This window comes from Rhinoderma darwinii, chromosome 7 (assembly GCF_050947455.1).
Source record: "Rhinoderma darwinii isolate aRhiDar2 chromosome 7, aRhiDar2.hap1, whole genome shotgun sequence".
Lineage (NCBI taxonomy): Eukaryota > Metazoa > Chordata > Amphibia > Anura > Rhinodermatidae > Rhinoderma > Rhinoderma darwinii.
In genome coordinates, this window is record NC_134693.1 from 27,418,198 (window position 1) to 27,436,133 (window position 17,936).

Below are 17,936 nucleotides of genomic sequence, written 5' to 3' on the forward strand. Positions count from 1 at the left end.
CCGTGTGAACATACCCTTATAAGGCCGAATTCAGACGAACGTAGAGTACATCCATGTGATGGCCATTAAAACAACGGCCGTCACACGGACGCATGTATTTCAATAGGGCCGTTCACACGGCTGTTGTTTTAACGGACCGTGTGAAGGGTCAGTTGAAAAATAGAACATATCCTATTTTGTTCCGTTTTCATGGATCCCTCCATAGACTCAAGTCTATGGGGAACATTGAAAACGGAACCCGCACAGGGGCAGTTCGGTCATGAAAAAAAATCCCGTTATTCACGTCCGAGTTTCCCCACGTTCGTGTGAATCTGGCCTAATACTTGTGTCTTCTTATGTGGCAGAGGGGACATTGAGGCGCTTCAGAAACCAGGGCCCAGGTGCGACTGCTACCTGTGCACACCCTAAAAATAGTTAAATTAACAGGTGAAATTGAAACACTGAACATGTGAATTTACGCTTTAATTCACATGGGCAAACGCAACTGCCTAAACTGCTTTGCCTTTAAGGCAGCATTAGATCTGGTCTGAATATGACAGAAGTTTATAGGCCAAACCCGAAGCTTTCTATACAATTACTGCCCCTGACATAGGTAATATTTTTACAGATAATTCAGCATAGTATTTTTGTAAAGATGAATTGTTATGATCTGTTTAGGCATTTTTGTAACCACGTTTTGCTTTGTGTTTAGTTATAAAAATATTATCCATTAGTATCAAGTGCACACTGCCCCCCAGTGGTCAAACGGTAGTAAAGCTGAATTTTATGGAATAACATTTAGGGTATGTTCACACGCAAACTCAAAAACGTCTGAAAATACAGAACTGTTTTCAAGGAAAAACAGCTCCTGATTTTCAGAAGTTTTTTAAGCCACTCGCAATTTTCGCTGCGTTTTTTACAGCCGTTTTTGGAGCTGTTTTTCTATAGAGTCAATGAAAAACGGTTCCAAAAACGGCTCAAGAAGTGACATGTACTTCTTTTTCGCGTCCGTTCTGAAAAACGGCCACGTAAAAAAAGCCCCGTCGGAACAGAAAGCCGTTTTCCCCATTGAAATCAATGGGCAGATGTTTGGAGGCATTCTGCTTCCGATTTTTCAGCCGTTTTTCGGGAAGCTTACGGCCTGAAAACACTCCGTGTGAACATACCCTAAAAGATAATAATCTCTACCATTTAATTACATAATCTCTCAGTACAACATATAAAATGCCCAATTTTCATGAAAAAACACAAAACAAAACTTTAGTGCAATTAATAAATCATCTAGAGTTGAAAAATTTACATTTGTAGAGATTTAGAGATCAAAGGCAAAGCTTTAAAAATTAGCTTCGGAGAATATGCAAAACGGTTCCTAAAATAGCACAAATGATGAGCAGTGGGCAAGGAAGATAATTGGAGATTGAATTAAAATGGGGGCAGGGAACAGAGACGTATTGCTGGCAGTGCCCAAAATGTGTGGGGAAAAAGCTGTAGTATCAGAGGGCAGAGGTTCGGCGTGTGGGAGGACGCTGACATATAAACGCCTCTAGATTGTGTTTGTACATGAATTTTGGTGGGAGTGGAGGGGCACTGCATGCACAGTCCTGCGCCTGTTCCTATGAGGGGGTGGCATTAAACCCTAAACATACAAGCTTTCTCTTTTGTAATTTGACTCTACGAATGAGGTTTAGCAAACCCAGGTAATCAGTAACCAGACTGGATCATCCGATGAGACGAGAGGTGGTGTGATTCTGCTTTTCCCCACCCAAAACTAAACTGCAGCCTGAAAACAAGTGAGTACTTTTTTTTAGAATTGAATCTAAGCCTTGATATTTTTCCAATAGCACTTTTATTGTATCCTTCTTTCCACCTGAAAAGTTTGGAATATTTCACATTTGTGTCAACTGTTCTTGTCCAGGGTTACACCATGATCCTAATTGCCCCCGTCTTGCTTTGGACATGTTGTTTGATGCTTGGTCCGGTCCATATTGCGGCAGATGAGGGCGATTACGGAGAAGAAATTGTTCTCACACTTGCCTTGGAAGAAGATGCCCATGTTGACACAGAGAAGAAAACAACTCCAGGGGTTTTCCTCTGGAGCAATAAGGTGAGTTCTATATTTTGTATAGTCGTCTTTTCCATATTTGGTATTAATATTAAATAATTTAATAAGGCCACATGTGAAAAAAAAATGTTTTATTTCATCAGTGAGCTCCATGATAACTTGTCTTGTCTTGTCATCCACGTTATTTCTCAATGTTTCTCTCAGTTAGCAGAAATGCAAATAAAAGGGCAATGTATTTAGTTGCGGAAAATTTCGCAGTATAATACGGTAGCAGCAGAGTGGATGAGATATGAACAAATCTCATCCACGCTGCGTAAGGGCCTGTTCACATCAGCGTTGGCTTTCCGTACCGGGGTTCCGTCGGAGGTTTCCGTCGGGTGAACCCCGCAACGGAAAGTCAAACTGAAACCACAGCTTCCGTTTCAGTCACCATTGATATCAATGGTGACGGAAACATTGCTAATGGTTTCCGTTCGTCACCATTCCGGCAGGTTTCCATTTTAACGATGGAATCAATAGCGGAATCGACTATTGATTTCGTCGTTAACACGGAAACCTCTCAATTTAGACCAGGACTTGCAGCCATCTTTACAACGGCTTCCGGCTTCAGGGGTGGAGTCTCCCCGCCATGTTCTTTCACAGGCCTCTATTTGAATTATTTTCTGTGACTACCACAGTTAGATCTGTTAGGAGGCTAGAATCTGTGGTCACTGGGACAGGAAGCGATGTCATTTGATTGACAGATGCAGACAGGAGAACATCATGTGGAGCAAAAGTGGGAATAAAACAGGAGAATGATGCAATCATGTATATGGCATGTTGTATCTGTTACATAAGTTGCTTATGAACGTAGGTTTTCACTTTGAAGTTTGTGATATCCAATCGAGAAGTATAAAAATACCACGTGTAGTATAAGGATCTGAGCGACTTTGAGGAGGGTCAAATTGTGATGGCTAGACGACTGGATCAGAGCATCTCCAAACCGGCCGGTCTTGTGGGGTGTTCCCGTTATTCAGTGGTTAGTACCTACCAAGATTGGTCCCAGGAAGGACAACCGGTAAACCGGCAACAGGGCCATGAGCGCCCAACGCTCATTGATGTGCTTGGGTAGTAAAGACCAGCATGTGCGGTCCAATCCCACAGGATTTTATATGTCCTGTATAAATATATATATACAGATATATATGTATGTATGTGTGTGTGTGTGTGTGTGTGTGTGTGTGCGTGTGTGTGTGTGTGTCAGAGTATATATATATATATATACTACCGTTCAAAAGTTTAGACCGGCTAATAAAAGGAAAAGATTAATATGGGCAAAAGCACACAGACATTGGACAGAGGAAGATTGGAAAAAAGTGTTATGGACAGACGAATCGAAGTTTGAGGTGTTTGGATCACACAGAAGAACATTTGTGAGAAGCAGAACAACTGAAAAGATGCTGGAAGAGTGCCTGACGCCATCTGTCAAGCATGGTGGAGGTAATGTGATGGTCTGGGGTTGCTTTGGTGCTGGTAAAGTGGGAGATTTGTACAAGGTAAAAGGGATTTTGAATAAGGAAGGCTATCACTCCATTTTGCAACGCCATGCCATACCCTGTGGACAGCGCTTGATTGGAGCCAATTTCATCCTACAACAGGACAATGACCCAAAGCACACCTCCAAATGATGCAAGAACTATTTAGGGAAGAAGCAGGCAGATGGTATTCTATCTGTAATGGAGTGGCCAGTGCAGTCACCAGATCTCAACCCCATAGAGCTGTTGTGGGAGCAGCTTGACCGTATGGTACGCAAGAAGTGCCTATCAATCCAATCCAACTTGTGGGAGGGGCTTCTGGAAGCATGGGGTGAAATTTCTCCCGATTACCTCAGCAAATTAACAGCTAGAATGCCAAAGGTCTGCAATGCTGTAATTGCTGCAAATGGAGCATTCCAAGACCAAAGCAAAGTTTGAAGGAGAAAATTATTATTTCAAATAAAAATCATTATTTCTAACCTTGTCAATGTCTTGACTATATTTTCTAGTCATTTTGCAACTCATTTGATTAATATAAGTGTGAGTTTTCATGGAAAACACAAAATTGGCAAGCTATGATTAAGGACCCTAGCGGTCTGAAACGCGTAAGCTTGGTCCCGGGATTGTTGTTTTATCCCCTTTTTTAATATGACCTAATAAAAATTGCATTTTTTATCATTTGAGTGCTGGATCTGCCTTTCCTACACACCATTTTTGTTACAAAATTGTCTGGGTGACCCCAAACTTTTGAACGGTAGTGTGTATATATATATATATATATATATATATATATATTTATTTAAAATTATGTAAAGATGTAAGTTATCCCCTACTTGTCTTGCTTTGCCTTTTATCATTCAATGACCAGAGAATAAACATGTTATCTTACAGGAGACCTGGAGAATGTCCGGTCAGTATGTGGTGGTGCTAAAAGAAAATGTTCACAAGTCTCAAACAGAAAGAGTAATCCATCGGCTGCAGACTAGGGCGGCAAAACATGGCTACCTGACTAAAATTGTCTATATTTTCCATGAACTATTTCGAGGGTTTGTGGTAAGGATGAGCAGTGATGTCCTGGAGATGGTAAGTGGCAGATATTCATAACTTCATCAATTATCTGTGGTTCAGAAAAATGCCATGATTGCATAATAAAATTGTACAAGCAAAGGCAAATGTATCATAGAGGCAGGCGATACTATGGAGCCGTGGAGAAGGAAGTTTTAATCTCTTAAGTGCACCTTGTTGCAACAATGTGAGGGGGGAATGAGGCACAAACCTTCTATTGTTTAAGGAATGGGAAAATTTAAGTGAATGGGACCAATCTGTAGTACCAGGCACAACCAGAACCAAATGTACAGCGCTGTTCCTGCATAAACAATGAAGTAATGCAGAGTTAGCTGGAGCACTGCGGCCTTTCCATGCAGCTGATCGGCAGGGGTGTAGGAAGTCAGACTCCCGCCAATCAGATATTGATGGCCTATCTTAAGGATAGGCCTTTAATATTACAGCCCTGTAAAACCCTTTTAAAACGAGTTCCCTGAAAATAAGCTGGTCAGGGAGTGTTCTGCTGTAGGGACCCTCAGCGATTATCTATCATGTGAGGAGGAAACATTCAGCGCCACCACTGGAGACATGAAGCATTACTTGCTGCCCTATAAAATCAATGGACTGTCTATATATTGCATGGAAGTGATGGGTCCTCCACAGAGAAAAACACTCCCAAAAAAAATGAAAAACAGAAGGGGATAAGTGGAGGAGCAAAGGTTATGGAAGCAGTTACATTTTACAGGACTAGTACATTAGAAAATGTAGTACATGCAGTGCTCATATTTCTGAAAATATTAGAATTGATCACTGATGGTCGATCGATAGGCCTGCAGGGAGAAGACAATTTTTTACTTTGAATCTCGCTACGGTTCATATAGCGCATTCTATGGACTATGGTACCTGATGTCGGCCCTAGGGAAAACAAAGATTGGATGGGTTGGATTTTGACCTGTTTGATCACTTGTTTCATGTGATAAGCGGCACCAGGGGTGTCTGCAAACCACCTATTCCGATGTCTCTATTGACTTTGGTTAGTGCTTGTATAAGGTTAGTCAGGCAGGACAGCAGTTGGCCAAATGAGTATTCGGCCTATGGCCAGTTTAACAGAAATACGACAATTGGATGACTAAGCGGTTGCAGAACAAATGGTACCCAACATGTTAATCCCATCTGACATTCCCCAGTTAGCAATTGAAATTCAAATATTATTTGGCCAGTGCATTATAGTCCAATAAATGTCTTGATTATTATATATTCCCAAGGTATAAACAGCATTAAATCACAATTCTTATTGAAATCACAAGGAAGATGATAAACTAGGACAGTTCATATAGTTCATCATACAGAACCTTATGTTTGGACATTCATCCTATGTTATCTGCAGCCGCTTGGCATTTGCCATCTTTTCCTTTGCTGTTACATCAAATGAAAAGCGATTATGTATTCCCCTTGGGTCTTCCTACGCCAAAAGCTCTGAATTAATGAGGGGAATAATTATACAGAGAATAATCCTGCTCTATTTCTCTCCTCTGTAGGAGACGCCCTAGGTAAGGGTAGTGTACACGTGGCATGATCGGTTGTCATATTAATATACAGATAGTCATCCACATGGACAGTCAATCCAGACAACAATCTTTTGGTAAATGTCCAGCATCCTGATAGTAAACACTGGACATATCGGGGCAAATTTTCCCATCCATGGACAGCTTTAAATATTATAGCGATATTGGGTATAGATATTTTTGTTGGATAATAGTACTAGAAGGGCAGACTGGGAGTGGTCTAGGCCCCCTAGGAAATAATTGGCTTATTCTAACCATGGGTCCGTGGCCACTGCTCGGATGCCCAAATAGTAGACTGTTCCTATGGAACTAAATTGCAATTAACTCAAATAAAAAAAAACTTCTGACATGTCATAGTGACATGTCAGAAGTCTTGATTGGTGGGGGGTCCGAGCACTGAGACCCCCACCGATCACTAAAGCAAAGCCGCAGAATTGATCGGGTGAGCGCTGTGCTGCTTTATTTCTGAACAGCTTTGCTCGGAAAGCCGAGTGAGCGGTCTAGGGACTCACAGACTTTCTGTTTAACCTGTACATCGTTCAGAGGAAATCCAATTAGAAACGAAACGGCACAGCACTCACCCTAGCGCTTCTACCCCTTTGTTTTAGCGATCGGTGGGGGTCTCAGTACTCGGACCCCCACTGGTCAAAACTTCTGACATGTCACCTTTTAATATTGTTGAGAAGATTTAAGGTGATATATAACATCTTTCTTTCTCTTATCAGGCCCTCAAGCTGCCATATGTAGACTACATTGAAGAGGATTCCTATGTATTTGGCCAGAGCGTGCCATGGAACCTGGACAGGATTGTGCCCGCTCCACATGTAGCCAACCACTTCAACCCCCCAAGTAGGACTATTCTTAATATTTATGATTACATTACATGTAAATCAGCAAAGCAGACTCATTGCCAACATATCCAACAGCCCAGAAGAGCCAGAAGCAGGGGCATAACTATAGGGGCCACAGAGTTTGCCGTCTCACCAGGACCCTGGCACTTTAAGTGGCCCAATTGCCCCTCTGCTCCATAAGAGGACACTTGCACTGTCCTTCACATGTCATATGTGAGGGGCCCCATTACAAGTTTTGCATTGGGGCCCTGAAGCTTCAAATTACCCTTTGGGCTGGAAGAGTTTTTACAAATATAAATGGGCTCTTGGCAGCAGAGGGAAGCACGAACAAGAGTCGTTTTTCTTTTTAGCAAAATCTAATTCGTTCATAGAGAAGAGTTATATAAAAAAAAAAAACACTCTTGATCATATATATGTAACAAAAAGTGATATCACCCATTGTGCCATAGTCCGTTAGAGGATCTGGTTGCTTTTTTCGGTCTTTCTGTTCCAGCACTAGCAGCAGACACTACACTTGCACGGACTACATCTTCCATCATGGCTGAGCTAGGATTCTTTCAATCAATTTTGAGTACAGTGAACTTTTTTGTATGCACATAATATGTAATATTGCATTTTGTATTTATGGGACTATTCAGGTGCATTTTCCCTGCATCTGTGGGATAAAGCTGGATGATGTAAACCACATAGGAAAACATGAAATGTCTATAATAAAGTAATTCTTGCTACATCATAATTGTAGATGACTGGGCTTGTATTCTTACAAAGCTATAATTATAGCGGTGCAGAGGTAGCGGTCACACAAGGGCCCTTGTTCCTGAAGGGGCCAAACGCCCCCTTTACCACATGACAGAACAGTGATAGCAGTGGGGCTCTCTTAAGACTTTGCATCAGGGCCCAGAAACTACAAGTTACACATCTGGGCCTTTGGAAATTTGGGTGACAACCGCTGTCGGTACTGTATTGGCTGCCATTAGTGGTTGTCATCCAAATAACTCAACAATGGCTGATGAGAAGACTAAAAGACTCCACGCATGAGAACAACTCTTAGATATATATATTTATTTTATTTATTTTTTACTTTTTGTTCAAGACCCACACGCCATTGTCTGCTTCTTTATTGCGTTACCATTCTGTTATATTGTGTACGTTTGTATTTACCTAATATCTTCTGTCTTCTCCGTAGATACAGGGGAGTCCGTGGAGGTATATCTCTTAGACACCAGCATACAGAGCAACCATAGGGAAATTGAAGGGAAGGTTCTTGTTACAGAATTTGAGAATATTCCTGAGGAAGATGGGACCAGATTCTACCGACAGGTTAGTTATAGTCTGTATATACTGATTACACAGAATAAGTGATCAGGCACATGGCCCTATTACGAGTCCATGCAGGTGCAGTATATTTAGTGCCATAGATGGGGTTATTATGAGTCCATGCAGGTGCAGTATATTTAGTGCCATATTTACTACAAATATGTATAATTATGTCTGATAGGAATGAAATATTGATGGCATGGACCCCACAAATAGCTCACATGAATGGGCCTTTTATTAGAAATTTGTTCCCCAACCATATCATTTTTATTTTTTTTATTCTTCTTACAGGCCAGTAAATGCGAGAGCCACGGGACCCACTTGGCTGGTGTGCTGAATGGAAGAGATGCTGGTGTTGCCAAAGGTGTAAATCTGCGCAGCTTACGAGTATTGAATTGTCAGGGTAAAGGAACAGTGAGTGGAAGTCTAATGGGTATGTATTGTTCTAGATATTATCTTTACCGATTATGTAACACATAAGCCAGACATGGGTGTATGAAAAAACTGCCACTGCCAAGGAATTGGCACTGTAGATGCTGCCACCATAAGGATCCGGTCACACGTCACCAATAAAATCTCGAGGCTTACCCTTGTATTTCTGCTGCGGACGTGCTGCGGGTGTGCAGGAGATCTGCATGAGGATTAGCCCCATTATCATTCATAGGGGCTAATCCTCTACTTTTTCGTGCAGAATAAGTAGCATGCTACTCATTTCCATGGCTGATTTTATTCTGCGGCTAGTTCAGGGAGGACAGAAACCTCCTGTTGAAATAGAAACCTTCTGTTGTGGGGACCTTATTCACATGCATGGGATGCGGATCTGTCGTGGGTTTAGGCAGCACAAATCCATTTCAAATCCCACACGTGTGAACAGAGCCTAAGAAGTGTCACTGTGGAGCTCATGATTAACTGTACTGGCAAATACCTTAAAAGTGTTGTTAAGTATTAAGAGACTGCTTCCAGAAACAGCGCCACTCTCATCCATAGGCTTTATGTGGTATTGCAGCTTATCTCCATTCAAGTGAAATGTGCAGAGCTGCAATACCAGACACAGCCCATGGACAAGAGCGGCGCTGTTTCTAATCCTAGAAAATGGCTTTAATTTAATCTAATACATATTGCTGTATGAGTACATTATATACATGGACAAAACTTTATAAAAGCTGCTGGCAAAATAAAGTTTATCTTGGTTATACCTTTTGTGGATTTTTTGCAGGTCTGGAGTATATAAAGAAAACTCTGACTGAGCGGCCATACAGTCCCCTGATTATTCTCATTCCCTTTGTCGGAGGGCTCAGCCAGACACTCAATATGGCCAGTCGGTTGCTTATTAAGTCTGGGGTAATAATCATTGCTGCCGCCGGGAATTACAAGGATGATGCTTGTCTGTATTCACCAGCTTCCGAACCAGAGGTAAGGCTCACGACACGTGGCTTCTACCCTCACTGGCGAACAACCACGTGTGGCAAATTGAACGGCCTATCTGTGTAGTATTCCCATCTTTTCAAGCAATGAGATTATTATGGGTATTGCTGCCAATTGTCTTGTATAGACCATACTTAATCTCCATATTAGGCTGCAATAAATGTGTTCCGGTTTTTCGTATTAATGTTTGAGATTACAGAGGGTTACGCTAGTATATGGCATCACATTGTGATCAGTGGGAGTCAAATGAATGGAGCCATGCTGTAGTTCTCTGCAGAGCCAGTGGTCAGAGCCGCCATTGTTCAGGAAAGAATGGGTAGGGGATGCCGCACTAAATCTATCCATTCTCAGGATTGGTGGGGGTCCCGACCTTCGGACAGTGATGCCATATCTTTAGTAATATGGCATCAATTTGTATGATGGGAATAACCATTAACCTCTATGTCTATGCGGTGAATTTGGAGCTCTATATCAAGAAAAACAGATTTCGGACTACTATCTTGGAGCAAGACGGCTTGTAGAAAAGTAGGCATTGGCTGTAAAAGGTCACCAGACAGATCCCTTTAAATGATGACATCTATAAGATTACCTAATAAAAACGGTGCAATTATGTGGTCGCCTGCCTCACCCCACTATGAGCCCGCCTGGCCAGCCAGAGGAGCCGAGAAGAATCACATAACACCCATAGACTTAAGCTGTACATGAACATCCTGTCAGTGGATCCCAGAGTTTCTGTTGGGATCTTGTCGCACTAGTGACTTTGGGTATCGTCAGGCAATCTTAGACATCTGAGCTGGAAGAAACATGAATAAGGCATGTTGAATTTTACTTGCCCTATTGTTTCCCTTGGACATAAATAGTGCCAGGTCAATATGGCAGCCTCTCATTTCCTTTTCTTCATTTAAATATCATACATCAAATGACATGTTACTGGGGGCGTAATTTGATCTGCACTTTCTGGATAGAATAGAACACTACAAGTAGAATATAATATTATACGCGGGATCTTTTCCATTTACAGGTTATTACAGTTGGAGCCACCAACTATGAAGACCAACCAGTAACAATGGGAGCACTTGGCACTAATTTTGGCAATTGTGTTGATATGTTTGCTCCGGGAGATGATATCATTGGTGCATCCAGTGACTGCAGTACTTGCTTTACATCCAAGAGTGGAACTTCTCAAGCAGCAGCACATGTGGCAGGTATGAAGACCTACATTTATAGGAGATAATGGGTTGGAAGTTATAACATTTTTCATTACTTTTGAGTTTTTTGGGGATTTTAGAATATCCTTTTGGACATTATTATAGTGCTACCCTTGCCTCACTGCTGGGTTCCAGGTATGGTGCCAGATGTTAAGTTACGGATTTTGGCCCTGACTTCTCTACTGCCCTGTTCACTTGGCAGCACCCCCCCCCACCTCTCTGAACACCCTCTGCCCATCTCTGTACTTTCATGGTAGTATCTGGATATCACTGACCGGTGTAATGACGGTTCTGATTTAGGTATTGCAGCAATAATACTCAATGGCAAGCAAGATTTGACGGTGACAGAACTAAGGCAACGACTCATTCACTTTTCTACCAAGAATGCCATTAACGAAGCCTGGTTTCCTGACGGTCAGCGACTCCTCACTCCTAACAGGGTGGCTGGATTACCTGTTAAACTCATTAATGGCAAGTTACTAAACACATGCACTGTATACTTAATAATTTATGTATGACTGTGTACATAGTACGTTACATCTTAGCTGATTTTCCTGGCGTTTTATTTCCAGGTTGCTATAAATCAGACACTGCATTCAATTTTGTGAAAAACCTAAGGGGGGGGGGGTAATTTAGAGAGGAAGGAGAAACCAGGGATTATGTATTGTATGAAACATCTGTGACTCTGTGACAAAACTATAGCTCCATAGCTACTAAAATGGCTGCTGTTACCTTCCAGACTCAAATACATGAGGTCAGTAGCTTAACTGACATAGCAGAAAAACTCAGCATGCCGAGATAGGACAAGGGGTGTTGTGACTATAGATGTTAGGGTAGTTTCCAATGTACTGTACACACTGACCACTGTATCGTGCCACATAATCTTTAGAAGCATGTGTTTACATTTAAAGAGGATCTGCCACCTCACCTGACATGTCTACTTTAGTAAATAATTGTATTCCCCATGAATTAACAATTCTGAAGCATATTTTTAGAATTCTGTGTTGTGCCATTCCTGTTATTCCTCCTAGAAATGTATCAATATATTGACAACTGAGTGTTACAATTTCCCTTTTCAAAGGGGTGTGTCCCTACACAGTCTCACTATGTCAGCACTGATTGGGCATGGTCAGTCTGTGCAGGGACACCTCCCAACTGGTAACACCCAGTTGTCAATTTATTCATTAATTTCTAGGAGGAATAACAGGGGAACGGCACATCGCAGAGTTCTAAGAAAAGATGCTCCAAAATTGTTATTACATGGGAGATACAATTATTTACTAAGACAGACATGTCAGGAGAGGCAACAGATTCTCTTTAACAGAATTGTATGAGATTAAAAAAAACTTGTCTTTCCTCTTCTAGAAACAGTACCACTTTTGTCCATTTCGTGAAGAGGACAGCAATGTTTTATAATCCGATAAACCCCTTTAAGAATGAGCATATTCTAACTTGTTCTTATTTCTCCTTTTAGATGAGCAGCTTTTATGTCGCACAGTCTGGTCAAAGTCATCAGGCTTTGCTCGTACAGCAACAACGTCAGTGCAGTGTACCGGAAATGAGGAAATGTTCAGCTGCTCCAGTTTTTCTGGAAACGGTAAAAGAAAAGGAGAACAGGTAGAGGTAGGTACTTAAAATCCACATATTAATCCGAGGGTTACATCTGTAATACGAACGAAAAAATTCTGCCATATTGAAACCGGATACTATCTTTAATAAGCAACTTGGACTTCTTAATTTTCTTATGTGGTCTGTATGTCTTGAACTTACAGGATAAAGATGGTAAAAAAATCTGCACCGCACACAACGCCTTTGGTGGAGATGGAGTACATGCAATTGCTAGATGTTGCGTTTGGCCAAAAGCAAGCTGTAGTGTTAACGCAAGCACCTCCGACGATAAAAACACGATGTCCGCTGCCAGCTGCTCACAAGAGGACCATGTTCTGACCGGTATTTACTCTGATCATTGATCTGTAATAGATAGTCATAGATCTTGTTTTATACATCACAATTCAATCTTTCTTCTTCTATTTCTCAGGTTGCAGTTCCCATTCTTTAAGCGGCCATTTCAGTGATCACGTGAGGCCCGTACACCGCACCGGGGACAGCGATCCTGTATGTATTGGGAAAAGTGAGGTCACCTCTCATGCCTTGTGTTGTCATGCTCCAAGCATCTCCTGCAAAGTCAAGGAGCACTCCCCTGTGGGCTTCACCGATAAGGTAAGTGTTCTCTAACATCCCCGTAATCGGTACTGTATCCTAAGGTTTGTCAAGTTTTGCCCAGGACTGTCCCTTTAAGGGTATGTACACACACACTAATTACGTCCGTAATTGACGGACGTATTTCGGCCGCAAGTACCGGACCGAACACAGTGCAGGGAGCCGGGCTCCTAGCATCATAGTAATATACGATGCTAGGAGTCCCTGCCTCTCTGCAGGACAACTGTCCCGTACTGTAATCATGTTTTCAGTACGGGACAGTAGTTCCACGGAGAGGCAGGGACTCCTAGCATCGTACATAAGTATGATGCTAGGAGCCCGGCTCCCTGCACTGTGTTCGGTCCGGTACTTGCGGCCGAAATACGTCCGTCAATTACGGACGTAATTAGTGTGTGTGCACATACCCTAAAGGTTGCAGCACCAGTTTAGGACTTTTGCTGCGTTTATATGCATTTTTCCGTGGCGTTTGTCACGCCGTTTTTTTGTACAGCCAGACGTTACATTAAAGGGGTTATCCGTGATGTGAAAATGTTTTATTAGGGGCTGGAAATGACAAACAAAAAAAAAAAAAGCAATATTTATCTATCCTTGCCTCCGGCGACCAGCGCGGTTGCTCCGGCTGCAGTCCCAGTGGTTGTTTACATGCAGCCAGGGGGCTCAATTGTCATATGTTGTATTTCTGGCATCATCCCGGGAATACGATACGTCACCAGTGAGCCACGCTGAGCCCTCTAATTTGCTGCAGCAGTCACATGCTACATCAATGTAATAAAAAATAAAAAAAACAACACCAGCTGGATCGCCAGGGGCAAGGATAGGTAAGAATTGCTTTTTTTTTGGTTTATTATTTCATTTCCAGCCCCTACTAAAAAATGATCACATCCCAGATAACCCCTTTAAAGTCTATAGTAAAATATAAAAAGCACAACATATACTGCGATTTGTAGCAAATTTGTGGTCAGTGGAATTTTTTTTCAAAATGGGCATGTTTTTTTTTCCATCGGATTCTCTATAGCGCTTCAAACACGCAAGAAAAATGTCACAAAATAAGTAAACTTTTGCTTTTTGGCATTTCAGGTGACCGTGACATGTGACGATGGCTGGACCCTGACAGGCTGTAACGCGTATTCCCGTGGGTCTAACACTCTTGGGGCTTATCCTGTTGATAACACTTGCATCGTCTTAAACCCAAAAGGTGGTAAAGGGGCGGCAGCAATCGCTATTTGTTGCAAAAACGTGGATACAGAAGACCGGCAAAATTCTAATTATAGGTGAAAGCCCTTCATGTCCGTAGAGAGCAGGCAGAGTTCTTTTTTTCTTTTATAAAGCATCTTGTTTCTTGTACTACAAACACTATTGACACCATCAGTCTCCGGTTCATTCCAATGGTCTGCTCCTTGTAGCGCCCCAACTAGTGTGAGGGTATGTGCACACGATAGCTGCATTTACGTCTGAAATTACGGCGCTGTTTTCAGGAGAAAACAGCTCCTCCATTTCAGACGTAATTGCATGTACTGGCGTTTTGCGAGGCGTCAATTATGGGCGTAATTTTGAGCTGTTAATTGAATTCAATGAAAAACGGCTCAAATTACGTCCCAAGAAGTGTCCTGCACTTCTTTGCCGAAGCTGTTATTTTACGCGTCGTCTTGACAGCGACGCGTAAAATGACAGGTCGTCGGCACACCCATTCAAATGAATGGGCAGATGTTTGCCGACGTATTGGAGCCGTATTTTCAGACGTAAATCGAGGCATAATACGCCTCGTTTATGTCTGAAAATAGGTTGTGTGAACCCAGCCTAACACTACAACTCCCATGCATGCTGTCAGGGATTGTTGGGAATTGTAGATTCCCAATAGCTGGAAAGCTACAGATTACATACCATCGATTTATATCATGAATATCTTAAATCCAACATTGGAGAAGTAAAACTTTTTTTTTTTTTGCCACTTGCTGAGACCTTTGCAACCAGATTACATAAGTAATTGTATGAGAAAAGGCTTGAAAATGTATGGCAGCATCTGGCTGGTTGGCGTTGGGTACACCACCGTCCTTGATTTGTACCAGTTTTTCTAATGCTGGATGTTTCGGATGTCACAGTCAACATGAGAAATATTAATCTATATCCCCATATACAAATGCAAACATTACTATAGTTTAGTGTGGCAGGATTGAACCAGTGAGTATGTGAATTCCACAGGAATATATATATATACATACACACACACACACACACACTGGTGCCCTTACAAATGCAATAGGTCGTCCTATGAGAGACTTCATAAGTGGTTGGATGATTCCCCGCTAAGGATCCCATTGGTTAGCCAGAGCAGAGGGCCAGTGCTCTGAAGGACTCAATGCAGTCATAAATCATATGGTCACCAATTTATTTGCGAGTCTGCCCATAATTCTCCGACATTATCAATCGGACATTTCATGTGTGTAATCTTGTGAATATGATCTGCAGAAGTGGTTTTCCTTTAGATCTGTTATTTTCACAGTTCATAACCCTCAAAATACAGCATGACACTTCTTGCCAAATTCATGATCCCTGCTGTCTTTCATGAAACCTCTAACATAGCATCTTTACAACAAATCTGTTTTGTACGTTATATATTTATTTGCAGTACATTTGTACAAAAATAAAATTTTCAATAAAAAATAAAAATTCAGCCATGTTGATGTAGAACTTTCATAAATTAGAAGTACAAAACACATACAGCCATATATCAGACATGGATACTGAAACCCTACATACACAATCCGCATTAGGCTAGAGCGACACCTGTGTCACGGCCAAAGATAAAAAAAAATTTGCCCTGCCTGCAAAGTGAATGTGGCCGCATTGCTACCCGCAGGTTGCCACGATGGCTACAACTAGCCATCGTGGCAACCTGCGGTAGCAATGCGGCCACATTCACTTTCATTAGCTGCGACGCAGGCAGGGCAACATCGATCAATGGTCGTGTATCCATATTCTCACTAAAAAGGGGTCATTTGAGCACATATCATTTGCAGAGCAATCTAGATGTTAGACACTAGAGGGCAGCAGAGCTACCTAGCATAATGCAGTGGAACATTTACATCTGCAGGTTTTTTTGTTGTTCTTTGATTAGACGGATTGGGGCCTGTTCACATCAGCGCTCGGTTTCATCAGACCTTTCCGTCGGAAGAGCCCATCAACAGAAAGGCAAACGGAAACCATAGCTCGTTTATAGCCGTCCTGTAAGGTTTTTTTTTTTGGCGGCGCTCATTTCCAAGCATTTTTCATTTTGCATTAGCTTCAATTGCCACGGGCAAAAAAACACGGGGAAAAAAAGCACAGGCTTATCAAAATCTGCCCCAAAATTCCTGAAGGAATTCTGAGGCAGATTTTTTCTGCCTGCAAAAAGCAGTGTGAACAGGGTTCTAAAACGCTTATGAACCCTAGAGGTTTATTCACACATTGCAGCTTTCTTTGGTCTATTCAGTCTGATGACCTCCTCTGCATATCTTGTATTTTTTATAGGTGTTGTGCATCTGAGGCTCTGCTTGGGTCAGACTTTTAGCCAAACATGATATTTTATGCATTGTTTTTACAAAACGTTGCGCTTTGATGCAAAATTGTTATAAAAGCAGCCATAAGTGCTGTGTGGCATTTTAACAATGTGCCAGTTATCTACTTTTAGGAAATAGATGGGTATCTGGGTAGTAAAGGATTTGTGCATGTAAAAAATGTGAAATTGTCACGGAAGAGAAAGGATTAAGATCATGGTGTATTCAGTAATGACGTCCCAGAAATAATCAGACCAGCATAATTAACCCCTTGCAGTCACAGCGATTTTTTGTTCTTCACTCCCCGTCTGCCAAGAGCCATACCTTTTTTTTTTTCCCCCGTTAATGTAGTGGTGTGAAGGCTTATTTTTTTGCAGGAGGAGTTGTAGTTTCCATTGGCACTATTTAAAGTGCCATAAAATGTACTGGGAAACGGAAAGAAATTTCTCTGTGGGTTGGAATTGGAAAATTATTGCGATTCCTCCATTCTTTTGGGGTTTCGTTTTTACGTCTTTCACTGTGCGATAAAAAAAAATTAACTTTATTCTGCTGGTCAATACGATTACAGTGATACTGAATTTATATAGTTTTTTTAAAAAATGTTTTACTACTTTTACAAACAAAAAAAAAACGTAATTAGTTTTGTGTAGCCATATTCTGAAAACCATAACTTTTATTTTTATGTGGGGCGAGCTGTAGTTTATTGGTAAACTTTTTTGGTATGTACGACTTAGTCCTCCTAGGGGATTTGAACCAGCCATGGTCAGATTGCTGTAACAATACACTGCAATACTAATGTACTGCAGTGTATTGTCATTTCTACAAGCCACTGTTAAGTGCTGCCAGAGGGAGAAGAAAGAAGGCGTTGCGGGGGTCCGTCCCCATCATTCTAACACTCCATACTTCAACCCCCGCACCAGGATGTACAGGCACCTCCTGATGCGTCAAGGGGTTTTCCAGAGAGATAACATTGATGGCCTATCCTCAGGATGGGCCATCCATATCTGATCGGTGGGGGTAGGACTCCCAGCACCCCCGCCGATCAGAAATTTTGAAGGGGTCGAAACGCGTGTGCAAGTGGTGCTACCCCTTCATTCTTTTCACTGCGCTATACTGTAAGAAACAGACACTTGTAGTGGCAGTTAACCGTATTACAGCCTTCTTGCATTCACTTTACAAAGCGGTGCTTGGATCAAAAATACAGGGAGGTAAGAATTT

At 41.8% G+C, this 17,936-nt stretch overlaps 1 protein-coding gene across 1 annotated transcript; it reads left to right on the forward strand.

Annotated features, from left to right (window-relative positions):
- Positions 1-1,442: 1,442 nt before the first annotated feature.
- Positions 1,443-15,856, forward strand: PCSK9 (proprotein convertase subtilisin/kexin type 9). Its single transcript, XM_075833049.1, has 13 exons — positions 1,443-1,769; positions 1,895-2,083; positions 4,447-4,638; positions 6,890-7,013; positions 8,202-8,335; positions 8,624-8,765; positions 9,549-9,745; positions 10,779-10,962; positions 11,266-11,436; positions 12,440-12,588; positions 12,738-12,915; positions 13,004-13,185; positions 14,263-15,856. The coding sequence occupies exons 2-13, from the start codon at positions 1,904-1,906 to the stop codon at positions 14,458-14,460; spliced, it is 2,031 nt and encodes a 676-aa protein (XP_075689164.1). The 5' UTR covers positions 1,443-1,769; positions 1,895-1,903; the 3' UTR covers positions 14,461-15,856.
- Positions 15,857-17,936: the final 2,080 nt, after the last annotated feature.

Bases quoted from the DNA above. Each gene is read 5' to 3' on its own strand.
- PCSK9 (XM_075833049.1), top strand. From the start codon at position 1,904: ATGATCCTAATTGCCCCCGTCTTGCTTTGGACATGTTGTTTGATGCTT. The intron at 8,336-8,623 runs GTTAGTTATAGT...TTCTTCTTACAG, and splicing joins GGACCAGATTCTACCGACAG to GCCAGTAAATGCGAGAGCCA. The intron at 13,186-14,262 runs GTAAGTGTTCTC...TTGGCATTTCAG, and splicing joins CTGTGGGCTTCACCGATAAG to GTGACCGTGACATGTGACGA.